At 44.9% G+C, this 19,963-nt stretch overlaps 1 protein-coding gene across 2 annotated transcripts in view; it reads left to right on the top strand.

Moving 5' to 3' along the window:
• Positions 1–19,963, top strand: part of LOC115463769 (low-density lipoprotein receptor-related protein 1-like) — a 282,424-nt gene that overhangs the window by 186,496 nt on the left and 75,965 nt on the right. For both annotated transcript variants that reach the window (XM_030194533.1, XM_030194532.1), the window contains 4 exons: positions 7,801–8,013; positions 11,276–11,514; positions 14,253–14,382; positions 17,490–17,671. In XM_030194533.1, coding sequence (XP_030050393.1) covers positions 7,801–8,013; positions 11,276–11,514; positions 14,253–14,382; positions 17,490–17,671 — 764 coding nt within the window. The remainder of the gene's footprint in view (positions 1–7,800; positions 8,014–11,275; positions 11,515–14,252; positions 14,383–17,489; positions 17,672–19,963) is intronic.

Here is a 19,963-nt window from a genome sequence, read left to right as displayed (position 1 = left end):
AATGGTGGTCATCGCGGCCTTCCTACGAAAGGAAGGGGTACAAGTCCATCCTTATCTGGACGACTGGTTGATCCGAGCCCCCTCTTATGCAGAGTGCGGCAAAGCTGTGGACCGGGTAGTTGCTCTTTTGAGCTCCCTGGGATGGATCATCAACTGGGAGAAGAGCCAGCTGCGCCCGACTCAGTCCCTGGAGTACCTGGGAGTTCGATTCGACACCCAAGTGGGCAGAGTGTTCCTGCCAGACAATCGGATTGTCAAACTTCAGGCTCAGGTGGACCAGTTCCTAGTAGCCTCTCCCCTTCGGGCTTGGGACTATGTGCAGCTGTTGGGCTCTATGACGGCCACGATGGAAGTTGTGCCCTGGGCCAGGGCTCATATGAGACCGCTTCAACACTCTTTGCTGCAGCGCTGGACTCCGATGTCGGAGGATTATGCTGTGCGCCTTCCCTTGGACCCAGCAGTGCGCAAGGCGCTGAGCTGGTGGATGCAGACAGACAAGTTGTCTGCGGGAATGCCTCTGGTGACCCCAGAGTGGATTGTCGTCACGACGGACGCCTCGTTGTTGGGCTGGGGAGCCCACTGCTTGGGAAGGACAGCGCAGGGGCTCTGGTCTCCTGCAGAGGCAAAGTGGTCTATCAACCTCCTGGAACTCAGAGCCATTCGGTTGGCGCTTTTGGAGTTCATCCCGGTACTGGTGTTGAAGCCTGTACGGGTCCTGTCGGACAATGCCACGGCTGTGGCCTATGTCAACCGCCAGGGAGGTACCAAGAGCGCCCCTCTAGCCAAGGAGGCTATGAATCTTTGCCAGTGGGCGGAAGTGAACCTGGAGCAGCTTTCAGCGGCCCACATTGCCGGAGTCATGAATGTCAAGGCGGACTTTCTCAGTCGCCATACCTTGGAGCCCGGAGAGTGGCAGCTATCTGCTCAGGCGTTCTTGGACATCACGAAGCGCTGGGGCCAGCCGAGCCTAGATCTGATGGCGTCATCGGCCAATTGCCAAGTGCCGCGCTTTTTCAGCAGAGGACGGGACCCTCGATCCCTGGGAGTAGATGCTCTTCTCCAACAGTGGCCGACACAAGAGCTTCTCTATGTGTTCCCGCCCTGGCCCATGTTGGGCAGGGTGCTAGACCGGGTGGCAAAGCATCCCGGCAGGGTAATCCTGGTGGGTCCGGATTGGCCCAGGCGTCCCTGGTATGCGGACTTGATCAGGCTCTCAGTCGACGATCCTCTGCGGCTGCCAGTGGAGCAGGGCCTGTTACATCAGGGTCCCGTGGTGATGGAGGATCCCTCCCCCTTTGGTCTTACGGCCTGGCTATTGAGCGGCAGCGTCTGAGGAAGAAGGGCTTCTCAGACAAGGTCATCGCCACTATGCTGAGAGCGAGGAAGCGCTCTACTTCTACTGCTTACGCCAGGGTTTGGCGTATCTTTGCAGCGTGGTGTGAAGCAGGCTCACTTTCTCCCTTCACTGCTCCAATTTCTTCAGTGTTGGCGTTCCTGCAAGAAGGTCTGGAAAAAGGCCTGTCGCTCAGTTCCCTTAAAGTCCAGGTAGCGGCTCTGGCTTGCTTCAGGGGCCGCCTGAAGGGTGCTTCCCTGGCTTCGCAGCCAGATGTGGTGCGCTTTCTCAAGGGAGTTAATCACCTGCGCCCTCCTCTGCACTCAGTGGTGCCTGCGTGGAATCTCAATCTGGTACTAAGAGCATTGCAGAAGCCGCCTTTTGAACCCTTGTCGAGGGCATCTCTGAAAGACCTGACGTTGAAAGCAGTCTTTTTGGTGGCTATCACTTCAGCCAGAAGAGTTTCCGAGCGCCAGGCGCTCTCATGTCGAGAGCCTTTTCTGCAGTTCACTGAGGCAGGAGTGACTATTCGCACAGTGCCTTCCTTCCTGCCCAAGATTGTTTCTCGCTTCCATGTGAATCAGCAGCTCTGTCTCCCTTCCTTTCGTAGGGAGGACTACCCAGAGGAGTACTCTGCTCTTAAATATCTGGATGTGAGACGAGTCATCATCAGATACTTGGAAGTGACCAATGATTTCCGGAAATCGGATCATCTGTTTGTCCTGTTTGCAGGTCCTCGTAAGGGTCTGCAGGCTGCTAAGCCTACAGTGGCAAGATGGGTCAAGGAAGCCATTGCAGCGGCTTATGTGGCCGCGGGGAAGATGCCGCCTATCCAGCTGAAGGCTCACTCCACGAGAGCTCAGGCGGCCTCGATGGCAGAGGCCGGATCCGTCTCCTTGGAAGAGATATGCAAGGCGGCAACTTGGGCTTCGGCTCATACATTCTCCAAGCATTACCGTTTGACTGTGGCTGCACGGGCGGAGGCCCGGTTTGGAGCTTCAGTGTTGAGGTCAGGGATTTCAATGTCCCGCCCTGGGTGAGTACTGCTTCGGTACATCCCACCAGTCTATGGATTGATCAGCTTGATGATATGGAAGGTAAAATTATGTATAATCATACCTGATAATTTTCTTTCCATTAATCATAGCTGATCAATCCATAGCCCCTCCCAGATATCTGTACTGTTTTTATTCTGGTTGCATTTCAGGTTCAAGTTTAGTCTTCAGTTTCTTCAGAAAGACTTCGTGTTCAAGTTTTTTCACTTGGATTCTTCAAGAGTTAAGACGAGTTTGTGTTACAGTGAGCTGCTGCATTCCTCTCCCCTCCGTTTTACGGGGCTGGATTGAGACTTAAAATTCTGCCGGCACTCCCTCCCGCTTCGTGCGGCTGTAGGGCAGCTTTGTACCCCTCCCGCTTCGGCGGTGTTAGGGTCAGTCAGCTCCTCCCGCGGTTGCGGTTGCAGGATAAGCCAGATCCCCCCGCATCGGCGGGTGTGGTGTCCCTCCCCCGCTCCGCGGGGATGAGCTGGACGGATTCCCCTCCCCCACTTGTGTGGGGATGAGCTGGGTTAATTCCCCTCCCCCGTTTCGGCGGTGGTGAGCTGGGCAGAGTGTCCCTTCGTGGGTGTAATTCTCTAAGTGCTGAGTCCTGCGGATGGAGCTTTGATATCGACATACTGAGGAGTTTCCGGCAGCACATGACCACATATAGGGAGGCAAAAGTTTGCTCTCTATCTCCACCTGCTGGTAGATGGACACAACCCACCAGTCTATGGATTGATCAGCTATGATTAATGGAAAGAAAATTATCAGGTATGATTATACATAATTTTACCTTATAGCTACATGATGCAAGTTTCCACGTTAGGGGTCGCCGACCAGGAAAAGGATCTAGGTGTCATTGTCGCTTGAAATCCTCTGCTTGGTTGGTGTGCAGCACCAGCTATAAGTAAATAGAATCCTAGGTATTGGAAAAGGAATCGAAACAAAAAAGTGAGAATGTTATGCCTTTGTAGCTCTCCATAGTGTGACCACACCTTGAGTATTGTGGGCAATTCTGGTCATCGCATGTCAGATTAGTGGCATTAAAAAAAAAAAAAAAAGTACAGAGAAGGGCAACATGATAAAGGGTATGGGATGACTTCCCTATGAGGAAAGGTAAAGTGGTTAGGGATTTTCAGCTTGGAGAAGACTGCTGTAGGGAGAAAAGATAAGAGGGCTATAACATGAGTGGATGAATCGCTTGTTTACATACTAGGACTAGGGGGCATGCAGTGAGCTAAGCAGTAAATCTTTTAAAACAAATCTAAGAATTTCTTCACCCAATGTGTAATTAAACTCTGGAATTTGTTGCCAGAGAGTGTGGTAAAAGCAGGGTTTAAAAAGTTTGGATATCTTCCTAAGCCCAAAAAGCTATTAAGATGGACTTGGGGAAAACCCCACTACTTATTTCTAGGATAAACAGCATAAAATGTATTTTACTGTTTTGGGATCTTGCCAGGTACTTGTGACCTGGATTGGCCACTGTTGGAGACAGGATGCAGGGCTTGATGGACCTTCAGTCTATCCCAGTGTGGCAACACATACGTATGTACATAAGTATTGACATACTGGGGACATATGGAAGGTCCAAGCCCAGCATCCCGTTTCCAACACTGGCCAATCCAGGTTGCAAGATCCCCCCAAAAAGTACAATACATTTTATGCTGCTTATCCTAGAAATAAGCAGTTGACCATTTAATAATTGTCTGTGGACTTTCCTTGAGGAAGCCATCCAAACATTTTTAAACCCTGCTAAACTAATTGCTTTTACTTCATTCTCTGGCAGTGAATTTGAGAAGGATTTTCTCTAATTAGTTTTAAATGTACTATTTTGTAGCTTCATTGCATGTCCCCCTAGTCCTAGTATTTTTAGAAAGGGTAAACGTGATTTACATCTACCTGTTCCACTTCACTCATTTTATAGACCTCTATCGTATCGCCCCTCAGCCGTCCTTTCTCCAAGCAGAAGAGCCCTAGCCGCTTCAGCCTTTCCTCATAGAGAAGTCGTCCCACCCCCTTGATCATTTTTGTCACCCTTCTCTGTACCTTTTCTAATTCCACTATATCTTTTTGGAGATGCAGTGACCAGAATTGAACACAATATTTGAGGTGCAGTCGCACCATGGAGCAATACAAAGACATATAAAGTCCCTGCCTAAAGGTAGGGATAACTAAATTATAGTCAGATCTAGGAGCTGACCAAACTCTGCCCCCAGACTGCCCCTAATATGACCAATTAATGGAGATTCAGAGGCATGACCCAGTTTAGTGCTGCTGGATATTGGCAGCTGGCTAGCTTTCTAAGCAGGGTTAACCAGGCTGGAGCCTCTTTTGCCTAGTTAAATCCTGTGAATGTCAGGCCCTTCATATTCCACTTATGTTTTTCCTAGTATGACACAATTCTTGGGTGATGGTAGTGGTTACTAGCATATTGGGTGGCCACTTTAAATTTTTCTGGCTTCTGTTTATCCTGTTTACCTTGCAGGTGGTGGTTTCTAAACACCACAGTACAAAAGGCTTTTCATATTTTCCTCGTCCTTGTTCTCCCCATGCCCTTTCCTCTTATTCTCCACTCTTCCAGTGCTCTAGCCGCTCCTCCTTTCTATCAGCAGCTCCTCTCTTCCTTCTAGTGTCTACAATCTTTCTGCATCCTTCTATCCAGGATCCCCCTTTCTCCCCATCCTTCTCCTCTCCAGCCTTTTTCCATGTCCCCTCTTCCCATCTTTCCACTCATCTCTTTGTACACCTCTTCCATCCAGTGTCTTCACTATATCACTTTCTTCCCCACTCTCCATTCAGCACTTCCTGCTTCCCCTTTCACCCAGTATTCATTTCCTGGCCACTGCTTTTAGGCAGCAACAGTTGACCAAAACAAAACACACAAACCTAGCAAACAAAAAAAAAGGCAAGTGCAGGGCCACAGCAGCCTTCAGGCATGTGCTGTTGGCTCCGCCAGGCCTCTTCCCCTTATGTCAACTTCTTGCCCCGGGGGGGGGGGGGGGGGCAGAGATAAGAGGACCGGCAGAGGCTGCTGCAGCCCCACGCTTTATTTTATCTTTTTTTGTTGCGGCTGCTGCTGCCCAACAGGAGAAGCAGCAGTGGCCAAGAAACAGATACTGGGTGGAAGGGAGAACGGGAGGCAGGAATTTTTGCCACCGCTGCTGGTCAGTGGGTGAAGCAGCAGTGGTGGTGGCAGTGTGGGGGGAAAAAGCAATCACCTGACTTGGTGTCAGCAGAAGACTTTCTTGCTTTGGCAGGATTGTGGGAGATGACCCGCCAAAGCAGGAGTCTCCCACTGAATGGTGGGAGACTTGACAGGTCTGCCTACCTTCATGGTCTTGTATGTGCGTATTTTTTATTGAGGTATTTGAAAACATGACTGGCTAAGTGTGCCCAGAGGACTGGGTTGAGAACCCCTGCCTAATTGAATATGATCTTTCCCATCATTGTGGTCATGGAATCACCATCACTGTTGATAGCCATACAACATCTGTTCTGCAGCTCTGGTTCCACTGTCCTTCAAACTCCTGTGATCTGCCCTTCTGCTGCTGCTTTCGTGGACAGGGTCTCTATTCTTCCAAACTGCAGCTCTGCTTTTTGGCCTGACACAAAGGCTCTGCTACTACTAGACATCAGCCCAATACAGGCCCAACACACAACTCGGAGGACAAAAAATTAAATCCTCAAGTTTAGCTGTTTGCAGTGAAATATTAGTATTGGTTAACACTAAAAGCTCAGTCTGACAGTGGATGAGTAGCCTAATGTTTAGAGCAGGAGACTCAGAACCAGGGAGCCTGGTTCAAATTAAATTGCAGCTGCTTCTGAGCATGGGTAAGTCACTTAACTCTCCGTTGCCTCAAAATTAGAATAGTGAGCCCTCTGCCGACGAACTACTGTACCTGAATATGCACTGCTTTCATAGCTTTCGGGCACTTAATTATGAATCAATATAAATATAACTAGTATACAATCTTCTGCAATAGGAATAAGCACACACATTTGATCTCAAAATAGCAGGAAAACCTTTGACCGGCATCAAATCCATAGAAAGCTGGTTCTGATGTCAAACTTATTCTGCCTCTTTTGATGCATGTTAAGAGCTGTGGGGCAGAACCAACTCTGTTTTGGGATTTAAAGAGCTAGTTTGAGTATTACCTGAAAGCTAAGAAATTAAAATGTTGAAGCAGTGTACATTCAGGTATTTTGTCCCTGGAGGGTTTAGTCTGAGCTTGTACCTAAGTCAGTGGAGGGTTGTGATCTTTAAGACTGCAGGGAGCTGCAGTGAGATTTATTTATTTTATTTTTTGTTACATTTGTACCCCGCGCTTTCTCACTCATGGCAGGCTCAATGCGGTAGGCAATGGAGGGTTAAGTGACTTGCCCAGAGTCACAAGGAGCTGCCTGTGCCGGAAATCAAACTCAGTTCCTCAGTTCCCCAGGACCAAGGTCCACCACCCTAACCACTAGGCCACTCCTCCACTCCAAGTGGAGTTGGATTCCCCTGGTTCACAGCCTGCTGTTCCTACACCCCAGATACTGGAATCTTTCCTGGATATCGAAAGGTTTATACAGTGAAAATGGAAATCCTAAAAAGGCAGGGATAGAACCATAAATGAAATGAGTATGCATAGTTCATATGGTACACTTTTTAACATATGTTCTGATATGCTGTGTTGTAGTGGTTTTTCTATATAAGCACTAGGGTGAATATTGTTGGGTGCATCACACCCCTGAATTATTTCATTTATAGCCCACCTATTAAAAATTAAACACATTTTTGCACAGATAAATTAAACCACATTGTACGCCACATTGAGCCTGCCTATGGGTGGGAATACTGTGGGATATAAATGTCTTAAATAAAAAAATAAACATCCCAATATGCAGAATCAAACATATGCTAAAGCCTACACCAGGGGTCCTTGAATCCAGTTGAGATCCACCACCTAGGCTGTTTTTCAGGATGTCCACAATGAATAGGTTTGATCTATTCGTATACAGTGAATACAGACAGAGCACACACACTTATTGTGGAAATCCTGAAAACCAGGCTAGGTTGTAGACCTTGGACTGGATTTGAGGGCCTCAGACCTATACCAAAGTAAGCTTGCACAAATATGCTTTCAGCTGTTAAAACATCCAACTCCAATGTTGTTGATCACAAAGGTATTCTGTTCGCATTAATGAGGCTATTGCACAAAAGTCTGCCTCTGCAGTAACTTACACAACTTGTAGTGCCTTTAAGTTGTGGCAGTTGGTTTCTGATTGCAATGAATGTTGAGGTACATGACTGCAGCACCCATCTAAAATCAGGTGCCACCCACCTTAAAACAAGGACGAAGAGCTTCTGCTCTTGAAATGTTTATACATTTGATGTTGGTAGACCTCCCAGCCTTCTGTTTTTAGATGTAAATTTTTACGTCTCAGGTATGTTCAGCTGTCTAGATGGAAAGAAATGCATTGAAGATGGGCTTCGCTGTGATGGCTTGGCACAGTGCCTTGATGGCTCAGATGAACAGGACTGTTGGAAGCCATCTGAGGAGTGTGCATTTCGTTGTGACGCGAACCGCTGTGTCCCAAAGAGCTGGCTGTGTGATGGCCACCCTGACTGCATTGATGAAACAGATGAGGAAGACTGTGGTAAGACTTACTGGCTTGATCTTATACAAACTGAAAACAAGTGACATCAAAACCCATTTCATATCTTAACATGTAGGTACATTTCCGTATAATGTTACTTGATTGTTTTAACCAAATGTGGGAATGCTGCCTACAGGATTATATTAGCCTAAAAACCTGACCACTAATTTTCTATCGCTAATATGCATTGAGAGATTTACGTGCCTTAATCCTCTTCTATGCAATTTTATCAAGCAGTCTTGAATGCAAAAATTATAGGGACAGGCTTATGAACCTCAACATGTATACACTGGAAGAGAGGAGGGAGTGAGGACATGATAGAAACGTTTAAATATCTCAAGGGCATTTATGTACAGGAAGAGAGCCTTTTTCAAATGAAGGAAAGCTCTGGAATGGGGGGGCATACGACAAAGTTCAGGGACTAGGCTTAGGAGCAACCTGAGGAAGTATTATTTCACAAAGGGTGGTGGAGGCGTGGAATGGCCTCCCGTTGGAGGTGGTGGAGTCAAGGACTGTTCCAGAATTTAAAAAGGCAGGGCTGGTGGTTGGGAAGTGGGGATAGTGCTGGGCAGACTTATACGGTCTGTGCCCTGAAAAAGACGGGTACAAATCAAGGTAAGGTATACACAAAAAGACACGTGAGTTTATCTTGTTGGGCAGACTGGGTGGACCGTGCAGGTCTTTTTCTGCCGTCATCTACTATGTTACTATGATTGCTTAGGAACAGGAAGAATTTAGGGGTTACAGAGGAAGGGCAGACTGGATGGGTCATATGGCCTTTATCTGCCGTCATGTTTCTATTAAGATAAACTGAACACATGACCTGTTGGTTTTCACTCCCAGTGAGGGCCACCAAGGTACTAGACCATACAAGGAGGAGGGGGGGGGGGGGGGGGGGGGGTGGGTGGTCCAGGTTGCTCTGAACTGTATGCTAGTTTCCAGGTGCCACACTACACTGGCATTTTATAGTACTTTCAAAATAAGCAGGACAGATTACTGAAAGGAAGTTAAGCCATGGCTGAGTCTTTCTCAAATACACTAATATAAAGCAACAAATTGAGGTGCTCAGGCAGATTCAGCATTCATTTTTTTTTTTAAATTTATCTAAAAAGTTAATTTCTACTATGCCAAATACTGTGACAAATGTGCCTAATACTATGACAAACCCTGGTTTTCAAACTGGGGTGGGGGGAGAGAGAAACTGTTAAATTACTAATTTAACTTGTGTGAAATGCTTACAATCTGTGCAGCGCTATAAAATGCTAAATAGTAGTAGTAGTAGTAGTAGTAATGTTTCCTGTTAATTCCTGTGAAGAGAATTTCACAGGGGAGAGATTCCATCATCCATTTCAAAGGAAGCATTGGCATGCTTTCCTATAAACATAAAATTTAGGCCCACATGCACTAAACTTTAACGACCCTTTAACGAAGAAATTTTCAACCATAGCATGCATTAAAGGCCATTTTCCGACGACGCTAGCAGCTAACGAAAACGGAATGCAAACGAGTCAATTGCAATGTGGACAATTCGGGATGCACTAACAATACCGACAATTGCACCGAATCATTTAACGTGAGATCAGAGCTATTGTTAAGGCCTGAGCTGGTCATACAGACACTGCTCCCCGCTTCTCCCTGCAGCATAAAAATCCAAGCTGGCATGTTTGAAAATATAAATAACCCACACAAACACATGGCTCCCCACTTCCCCCTGCATAAAAAAAAAAATCAAACCAAAAAGCAAAAGAGGATCGGGAGGGGTCAAAGGTGCTTGTCAGGAGCGTCCTGTATGGACGGCCTTGCCCCCCCCCCCCTCGCCAGAGGTCACCGCTGCTCCCCGCTTCCCCCTGTATTAAATCAAATTTAGCAGCTTTGCCCCCCTGAGGTCATCGCTGCCGCTCCACCCCCCCCCCCCCCCCCACCTTACCAGGCCCACACAGCGCCTCTCACCTCTGTGTGAAGGCGCATGGGCAAGAAGAACATCTGATCGCTGCGAGTCTTCAGGACGTCTCTCCTTCCCTGAACTGGGCCTGCCCCCGTCTGACATAAGTAACTTTCGATCGCTCCTTCCCTGAACTGGGCCTGTCCCCGTCTGACATAAGTAACCTACGTAGGTTACTTATGTCAGACGGGGACAGGCCCAGTTCAGGGAAGGAGCGACGTCCTGAAGACTCGCAGCGATCAGATGTTCTTGCCCGTGCAGCGCCTTCACACAGAGGTGAGAGGCACTGTGTGGGCCTGGTAAGGCGGAGGGGGGGGGGAGCGGCGGTGACGACCTCAGGTGGGCAGGGCATGGGGCGGAGGATGGCGGGAGGCGGAGCTATGAAAGGAGAAAGAGAGGAGGGGGGGGGGGGCCCGGGCTGCTAAACTTTTGATTTTTTTTTATTTTTTTATTTAATACAGGGGGAAGCAGGGAGCAGCGGCGACCTCGGGCGGGGGCAAGGCCGTCCATACAGGACGCTCCTGACGAGTGCCTTTGCCTCTCTTTATTTTCAACAAGTTTGTGTGTTTGCTTTTTTTTTAGTTTTTTGACGTTTGTGGCATGCGCAAAGCAACCAGCATAACGCTTGGCTGCTCTGCGCATGCTTTAGGGGCCGATAACGACGGGGATTACACCAGTTTGATGCATTGTACTTTACAATACCGCACCGATGTGCGGCTTGTTTTTTTGGTGCATTCTTCGTTTTTTAAAAAAATTTAAGGACTTTTACGTTTTAGATTTTTTTTTTTACGTTTGATGCATCTGGGCCTTAGTCCCTTCCTCCAGGGTTGTTTAGGTAATAGAAACAGAGAACAATACACTTTTGGCATAATTTTGAAGGCAGAACCTTAGGTCAGTTATGAGTAAATGATGATGAAATGTATGTGAAACATGAAAAGCGTTCCAATGAGCCTCAAGGGGAGGAGAGAGGGGAGGGTGGATAGGTAATGAGGTGATAAAGCAGTCTAATTTTATGGCTTATGTGATAGGCTTAAGGATTTGGGTTTCTTTGACGGGTGTCAATTTTATCATGACTTCAAAGGTCCTACATATTCCTGGATTGGTACTATAATCTGAACATGCCTGGGGGTTTGAAAACCAAGCAGCAACCACAGTACTTTACATAGCGTTTGAGACCCAGGTTTAAAAAATAAAAGCAGATATTGCTTATAAGCCCTACATGTAACTGGCTTTGGTTCTTATAGGGATAATGCCTCAAGTTTGAGGTTCCATATCTAACTGACATGATTGACAGCAGCTACTTTTGTGTGGACATTGCAGTTCGTGAAAAATGTGGTGACGGCAGCTTTCAGTGTACCAATGGCAAATGCATCCCAGCATCTATGCGTTGTGATGGGGACAAAGACTGCGGCGATAACTCAGATGAGGAGAATTGCGTAGTCTTAAAACCTATCCAGTGCCATCAAGAGGAACGTAAATGTCGGAGTGGTGGAGAGTGTGTTCTGAAAGAATGGTGGTGTGATGGAGAAACAGACTGCAGAGACAGCAGTGATGAGAAGGTACTTAAAATCTACATGAGCGTTGCCTCCTGGGAATACTCATGCAAGAGAATGATGCACTGGCTAGCGCTAATTGTATTAGGTGGAAGTAAGTGGAGATGAAGTTTGGGATTTAGCTCTGTTTTTCAGGATTAGCTCAAGGTGAGTTAAATTCTGGTACAGCACTTATGTTCCCTAGACCCAGAGAGCTTACGATGGAAATATAACAGAAGCTAAGATAAAAACGTGATTAAACTGTGGCTTCATTGGTTCACAGCATGCTGCTTTATTAGCTCCTGCTCCTCCTCCACTCTGAAGAAAAATAACTAATTATCAAGATTTACTGCCTTTGAAGAAATTCAGCCAAGACTATGTACAACGAAAATAAGTTGAACATAGGCAATAAGACAATTACAGCAGTAAAGTCACAATACCTAGTATGTTACATACAGTACTATTAGGAAACAAATACAGGATTAAAGCAAGCAATGAGTAAAGATCAGCATGTTAGGAAATATAACAAATGGATGTTTAAAGAGGGTATGTCACATTGCTAAAAACGGATGCAAAATGATTGCAGCTTCCCATGTCAAAGCACTCATTTCAGTTTTGCAAGTTTAGATGGACTGGAGTCCTCCAGGCCCACCCATAAAAGCCAGCTCTGGGAGTGTTTTTAAGCACCCCCAATGTTAGTCAAACTCCTTGACTATGTCTAAAAAGGGATAATTTCCATTGGATTTAGCACCCCACCCCCCACCCCCATCATTGTGAAAAGTTGGCTCCTATGGGTGCACCTAGTCACATCGGATTTTGAGGATATCCACAACAAATATGCATATGAGAGAGTTGAATGCACTGCCTCAGTTACATCCAAATCTAACTCATAAATATTCATTGTGGATATCCTGAAAACCTGATTGGACTGGGTCGGGAATGGTAGCGCTAGATTAATTTGAGTTGCCTTGTGAGGAATGTATTTAGCATAATGAGCACCTAAGGAAAAGTACTCTAATTTAAAGGTAAAGTATGACAACATTTTATATGATAGTCAAACGAAGGAAGCTGCAAAAATTTTTAATTGCCAGTTAAAATTTCTATTTGTTTTGTAGCAGTAGGAAAGCATGAGGTAAATTGCTATTTAAAAAAGAAATTAGGGGTGCAACAGGTTACAGAGGGACACCTCTTTACCCAGCCTCACTACTCATGCTCGGTGTCTTCTGCTGTGCCTGTGGTTGGCACGTTTCCTGCACTTGGGTTGTATAGTTCAATGCAGGAAATCTAAACGTTCCATGACTCCCAACTCTTGTATCCAGACTCCTCACCTAAGTCTACATGCTGTGCACCCGATAGTCCTTCGTGCTATTGTTTCTACATATGCACCCTAGCATGCCTCTACTTTTTCTCACTTTACCACCACCACTGCCTTATTCTAGTTTGGTTCTCATTGGTTTCACTTGTATTATAATGCTGCCCTGGGTTTCCACACTCCAAATACAGGTGCAGTGTGGAAATAGCTTTAAATCTTGGCTGCCAAGCATCTTGCAGACCAGGTCACTGGCCATCAGTTTTATTTGGTCAAATGTTGATTCAATACCAAAATCAAGGGCCTGCTGTTCACAAATGAGGATCCTTTGTAGGTTCTAGTGTGTGCAAAGAAACTTTCCAATTTTCTTCCTCTTCATATAGTCCATTGAGCTGGTCCCAGAATGGATCCCTGAAGCCTCCTGACTGTTTTTTCCCCTCTCATAGTGAACTCATTACCTCTTTTCCTAGAACTCCTAAACTGTTCAGCTATTCTGCAGAAAGTTTCCCAGAGCAGTTCATGCCCTTCAAGTTATATGGTTACCCATCGGATGCCATTTTTCCCCCCAATATTTTACTTGCTCTCAAGTCCTTTAGTATGTTGCGTGTCAATTAAGATACCAAAAATCCTGAAACATTCTCATTTTGACTAATCCCTTCACAAAGGGCAGATACTCAAGTATAAAATCCCACCCTAAACAATATGTATGCCCCTTTGATACACTTCTATCTAAAGCAGGCATCTAATTGTCAACCCATGGTATCTGTTAGCATCTATTTAGTCCTTTAGACCACTCCTGCCTCAAAGGTGACAACATCTGGGCTCCCTTAATTTAGCCCAATTGTGTTTGGCAGCTCCCATACCCAAACCTCTCCTGTTCATGGCATATTAATCTTGATATACATACACATAGCAAGGTAACTTACAATAAGTAGAATATATACTCCACTGATGTGGTGAAAATGCAGCAGACTATGATGTACAGGGTGTGGGCTACTAGCAAAGAGATACAGGTCAAGCCAACTCATTGACCTTGAGCAAGAAGCTCTACACAGTCTTGGTTTAGCTAGCTACAACTAATAACCAATTTTCTCTGTGCAAACTTTAAAAACATGGGAGTATTAAAATTAGTAGCTACATGCCACAGCGGAGAGCTGTGCATTCTGAAGTACTGGTAGATTTCTTGTATGAAAGATGCAACCTAAATAACAAACTTGATGTCTAGCAGCTCTTTAGATTGTAGATTACAGTAAATATCCTGACCTGTTTTGACTGTGACTAGACATTTAAATGTTCAAGGTTTTATAAATGAACTAGTTTGTTTGAAAAACAATTTACATAGGGTTGGAGTGGGTGAGAAACATGATCAAATGCAGGTATGACAGAAGGTGCTAGGGGGTAGGTTTGTTTTTTGTTTGAAATTTCCATTAGATCCTCTTTTCCTTCTCCAACCTAGAACTGTAAGCACACTCCCGTTAAATGCGGTGAAGCACAGTGGTCCTGTGAAAGTAGAGATCAATGCATTCCAACCTTCTGGCGCTGTGATGGCAAAAGTGACTGCAGAGATGGCACCGATGAAATTGAATGTAAGACTTTCTTTTTGTGGTACTGCTGCCAGTCCAATTCATTTTAAACACTTCCTCTGTTCTTATGTGATGTTAAAATTCTGTAACCCTTTTCACTGAGCCCTGAAGGCTTCATTGAGGAAGGGGTTTCTGTGTCTGAGTGAATTTGTTCACTGTACTGCAGCAAGTTTCTTTACTCCCCTTGTAAAATATAGCAAGACATTTGCAAAAATCAGAAGCCAAGGAGTGCTGTGGTCTCACTGTGGGGCTGCATAAGTTGGGCCACATGTTGCATAAGTAGTGGTTTTTATAATAGTCGATCCTTGATTTAACAGATTAATTGGGGGAGGAGGTGTCTTAAATTGAATTGTCCATTAAATCAATGTAAAAATGTAAATTTTGAAGTGGAAGTGCAATACAATTGTTTTTCATATTAAAACTACAAATTTAGCTCTATAAAAAATCTTATGCATTTATACTGTACACTTTTTTGAATTGTGCCATGTTCTGGAATCTTAGCCGTTATACACAACTGGCAACTTTTCTGTTAAATTGAGGTCCGATCATGCTTTAGAAACTTCCAAGTTTAATTCTAATCCATATATTTGGAAAGGAATAAGTGTTGGAATAACTTACCATATTGCTATTACCTTTTTCTAGGGAGTAATGGCCATAGATAATTCTAAAAATCAACTCATCCTCACCCCCCCTAAATATTTGAGTACCCACCAGTCCTGAGGGTTTTGTATGTCCCACATAGATTTGTTAGCTATTTAACTTTTGGATTTGTACATCCAAAAGTTAAATAGCCAACAAAATGCAGCTGTTTCCAGCATGTAAATTCTCACACATTCACAGTGGACAGAAGTTTTGAACTGGGCCTTTTTTTTTTTTTTTTTTAATGTAGATCACTGTGCACCAAAAGCGCAGAAAAATAATCCTTCCCAGATAAAGTACAAAGATGTACAACAGTGGAGGAGACCAAACAAAGGGTTCTTGAATAGTGTTCACAGTATTTATTGAAGTCTTCATAAATGGCCTGACACAAATCTTGCTTTGGCTAAATTGGCCTGCTTCAGGGGGCTACAACAATAACAGATGTATAATATATATCGTAACACCTTAACTTGCTAGAATTGGGTTATTCAATACCCAAAATTTGTCAGGTCATGTGTGAGCACTTCAATAAAATACTTTCCTTCACTGTTGTAGATCCAAAATATGATTTGTCAGCTCTTTTATGAAGACTTCAGTAAAATACTCTAATTGAACGCCATTTTTGTAAGAACACTTTGGTCTCCTCTGTTCAGGGTTTTTTTTTTTTTAAAACATATACAGCCTGATCCTAAAAGGGGCTCCTAAACCTGTGCCCAATTTTCAGCTAAGCTTTGCTCTTTTTCAGTTGAAATTTATCTTTAAATGTAGGATGCCAATCATGTATATAGATTTGAGCCAAGTACCATAGCCAACTCTTCAAAATGAAGTCAATTTGCTCAATATTAGGGGTGTTGAAAATCTGTGTTAAGGTCCTAACTTTTCCCCTGCCCTAAGTCTGTCCTGGGGCAATCCACTTTATCCTCCTAAATTTAGGAGTTAATGAAATTGAGCAAAAACTTTTGCTAGGGCCAAGTGCATAACGTATGTCCATAGTAGTAGTGTTCTGGCGGTTTGTTTTTCCAAGGTTTTTTGCTCAACATGTCTAAATTTAGTTCCTCATTCTAATTCTTTTAGCCTTCTACCAGTTCTTGACATTTTACCTGTTCTGCTTCTCTACCCTTTCTCCCATTGTTATTTCCTTCCTCTTTTGAAAGCCAAGATACCCTCTTCCATATTTCCTACAAGGTTCCAGTATGTTTTACTTTCTTTTGACCCACCTCTGGCTGTGTGTCTGCTGTCACGTGTATCTGCACAGAATTTTGTATGAATTGACAGCTAGTAGTATGATTTCTTAACAATATGGTTCCTTGGCCTACCAACAGTGCAGGTCAGCTAACTGGACTTGGCTTAAACCGGCCTGAGCTATTGGATTCCAGGTCTTGGACATCAGAAAAGGGACAGCTAAAGGTGACTTGGCACACCCCACACTCTCTGCGTGATTTTAGTATCTTATTTCCTTCTCTCCCCTTCCCCCCCCCCCTCAAGTGCCAGTACTCCAGGTAGCATAGCACCAAATGTATCATGGCTGGCAGCACAGGGCCTTGAGCATCTGGGCCAGTTGGAGTATTGCCCTTTTATACCAGTAGTGTGGCAGACAAGGACAGAAGCCACAACCACTTGTTCCTGCTTCAGAATGGCTGCCAGGACCTCCTACCCTTTGCTAACCAAACCAGTGGTTCTCAAGTTAGCCCTCAGGTCACAGGAAGCCAGTCAGGTTTTCAAGATTCCTACAACGAATATGCATGGGATAATTTGCATACAGATTTGACCTCCTGCCTATTGTGAATATTCTGAAAACCCAGCTAGCTCGGTGTGTGCCCCAAGGGCTGGGTTGAGAACTGTACTAGACCAGGGATCCAGACTGGTAGGCTTGGTGAGGAGGAGGGTGGGGGGCATTAAGGTCATGGTAGGGGGAGTGGAGTACTTGGAGTACAATCAGCTGTGAGCTGGAAGTTGTGTTGCAAGTGCTGAGTGATTGTGTTGGTATCAAAATAGGTAACTGAAGAGTTAAAAACCAGTTTTGTGCTGTTAGCTATGTGGGTACTGGCATTGAATATTGCTGACGTGTATAACTCCCTGCTCCTGCTCACTTTCAAAATGGCCAATTCTGATATTCAGCCACGCTGCCTGGTTAAGTGCCACTGAATATTGCTGGCTGGCCTGAGTTGGGCCCAACACTTAAGCTCCTAAATCAAGAGAAATTTAAATGTTCAGCTGAAAACTTAAGCACCTGTTTGGTTAAAAATAGGTCACAAACACAGAAGCATAATTTAGGAGCAAAGGTTTGTAGAACTCTGCTTTGAATATTGTGCCTATGCTGCCTTTCAAAGAGGTGCTTTATATACATGTCTCAACCAGAGCTGCTAGTTCTGGAAATCCTATAGTTGTACACATTGTGCCTGTGATTTTTTTTTTTTTAACCATGGCTGTACTAAATCATTTTTTCCAATTCTTACTATTTGTTGGAACAGGTGATCCTAAAAAATGTGAAAGTAATCAGTTTAAATGTAGTAGCTTGGACTGCATTCCGATCAGACTGGTCTGTAATGGAGCAAAAGACTGTCCGGATGGATCAGATGAGGGTGGAAAATGTGGCTCACTCTGCACCGAAGGAAAATGCTCTCAAATCTGTTACTCTTCACCAAATGGAACTGTAAGTAATGTTTCTGTTGAACTTTTGCAAAAGTGTAAATCAGCTTTTCGGTGAAATGGTAGGTTCTTCTGAGGACAATTAAATCTAGTTTCCCTTGCTGCAGACTGACCTGCAAAGATAAAATTTTATAGTATGGTGTGGGTGTGTTGGAAAGGAAGAGAAGCAGTATGTATTAAAATTAGGGCTGCACATATAACACGCAGTGGCGTACCAAGGGGTGGGGGCGGTCCGCCCCGGGTGCCAGTGGGTGGGGGGTGCTCCGCTCCCGCCGCCTCCCGTGGCCGTTCCCGCGGCGCCGCACATTAAAAAAAAAACCGGCGAAGCAGCGTCGCAGGCAGCGCCTCGTGCCCTGCTTGTAAAAAAAAAAAAAATCAAATCTCCTACTTCCTTCTCCTCCTCGTCTTGACGTCGACTCGGGCCTTCCAATCAAATTGATTGGAAGGCCCGAGTCGACGTCAAGACGAGGAGGAGAAGGAAGTAGGAGATTTGATTTTTTTTTTTTTTTTTAACAAGCAGGGCACGAGGCGCTGCCTGCGACGCTGCTTTGCCGGTGGGGAAGGAGAGGGGCGAAAGGGACTCGGGTGGGGGTGTTCAGAGGGGAGAAGGGGACTGGGGTGGGGGTCTGAGACAAGGGAGGGGAGAAGGGGACTGGGGTGGGGGTGTTCAGAGGGGAGAAGGGGACTGGGTGGGGATCTCAGATGGGAGGGGAGAAGGGGACTGGGGTGGGGGTGTTCAGAGGGGAGAAGGGGGCTGGAACTGGGGGCTGAAAAAAGGGGCAGAGAGAGAGGGGACAGATCCTAGGTGGAAGGGGGAGCGAGAGGGAGGGCAGACCCTGGATGGATGGGAGAGGGAGGGCAAATGGTGGATTGAAGGGGCAGAGAGAAAGGGCAGGCAGTGGATGGAAGGGACGGCAGAGAGGGCTGACACTGGATGGCAGAGAGAGAGTGAAGACAGATGCTGGATGGAAGGAAGACGGTGAAAAGAAGATTAGGAAAGCAGAATCCAGAGACAACAAACTGTAAATAAAATATATTTTTATTTTTTTTGCTTTAGGATAAAGTATTGTAGATATGTTAAATGTTTATAATAGAACATGTAAATAAGGTAATCTTTTTATTGGTCTAATTTTAATACATTTTGACTAACTTTCGGAGAACAAAACCCCCTTCCTCAGGTCAGGATAGGATACTGTAACAGCACTATACTGTACTGACCCGAGGACGGAGGTTTTGGCCTCTGAAAGCTAAATGTATTAGTCCAATAAAATGGTGGTATTTTACTTTCTATATTTGTTTTATTTCTATTTGTTAATTTGTAAAGTGGTGATTGGTACTTAGTTTTTTTTCAAATTTACATCTGCTGTCTTTATATTTTGCACAGTACTAGGGGACAGTTTCTGTTTCTGTGGTGTTGCATTGTATGCAGAGTCTGGCATTGGGGGTTCAGTTTAATTTTTGTCTAAATAGAAAGTTTATGATTACTTATTCTATAGTGGGTTAGGGTGTATCTGTGTTAAAAAGACATGGCTTTCAGTTGGCATTGACTGTACAGGATCTACGATCTGTACTATTCTGTCTGGTTTCGTTTTACAATAGGTGAATTGATGTTCTAGTGCTCACTGTAGTGTTTAAGATGCTTTCCTTTTCCTTGTGTGACTCGTAGAAATGACTGCTTATGGTATGGTAGAATTGCTCTATAGGTCCTGAGTGTTTTGTATTCTCGGCATGCCTAGTACTGGATTTGGGGGGGGGGGGGGGGGGGTGTTAAAAAATGACCGGCCCCGGGTGTCAACTACCCTAGGTACGCCACTGATAACACGTTAATACAATGTTTATCGTTTATTCATTTTACTATACCGTCTCAAATTGTGGTTACAAAACAAACGGTTTACATATTAATATAAAAATAGTAATAAAAAACATAAAAGAACTCCAAGTTGATAGGAAAGCAAACTAAAACAGCCATTCATTAAAAGATAAAACATCAATTTTGCTAAACAGCCATTCATAACATGACTGACATATAAATTTTACAGCATAGTCAATGTGTTAAATGTTTAACGTGTGTTTGACAAGCAGGTCTCCCACCCACAACATCAGCTTCCCAAAAATGGGGGCTCACCTGAGCTGCAGGAATGTACACTCAGTCAAATCTAGTGTGCACTAAATTAGATCTGATACCCATTAACATAAGTCAGTTAATGTACAGGAGTCATGTTAACTTTTTCTCTAATGGAATGTGGGAGTCTGAAGGGGGGGGGGGGGGGGGGGGAAATGTAATGCTGATACCTAG

Source organism: Microcaecilia unicolor, chromosome 2 (genome assembly GCF_901765095.1).
Source record: "Microcaecilia unicolor chromosome 2, aMicUni1.1, whole genome shotgun sequence".
NCBI classification, from domain to species: domain Eukaryota; kingdom Metazoa; phylum Chordata; class Amphibia; order Gymnophiona; family Siphonopidae; genus Microcaecilia; species Microcaecilia unicolor.
This window is presented reverse-complemented; position numbering and strand designations above follow the sequence as displayed.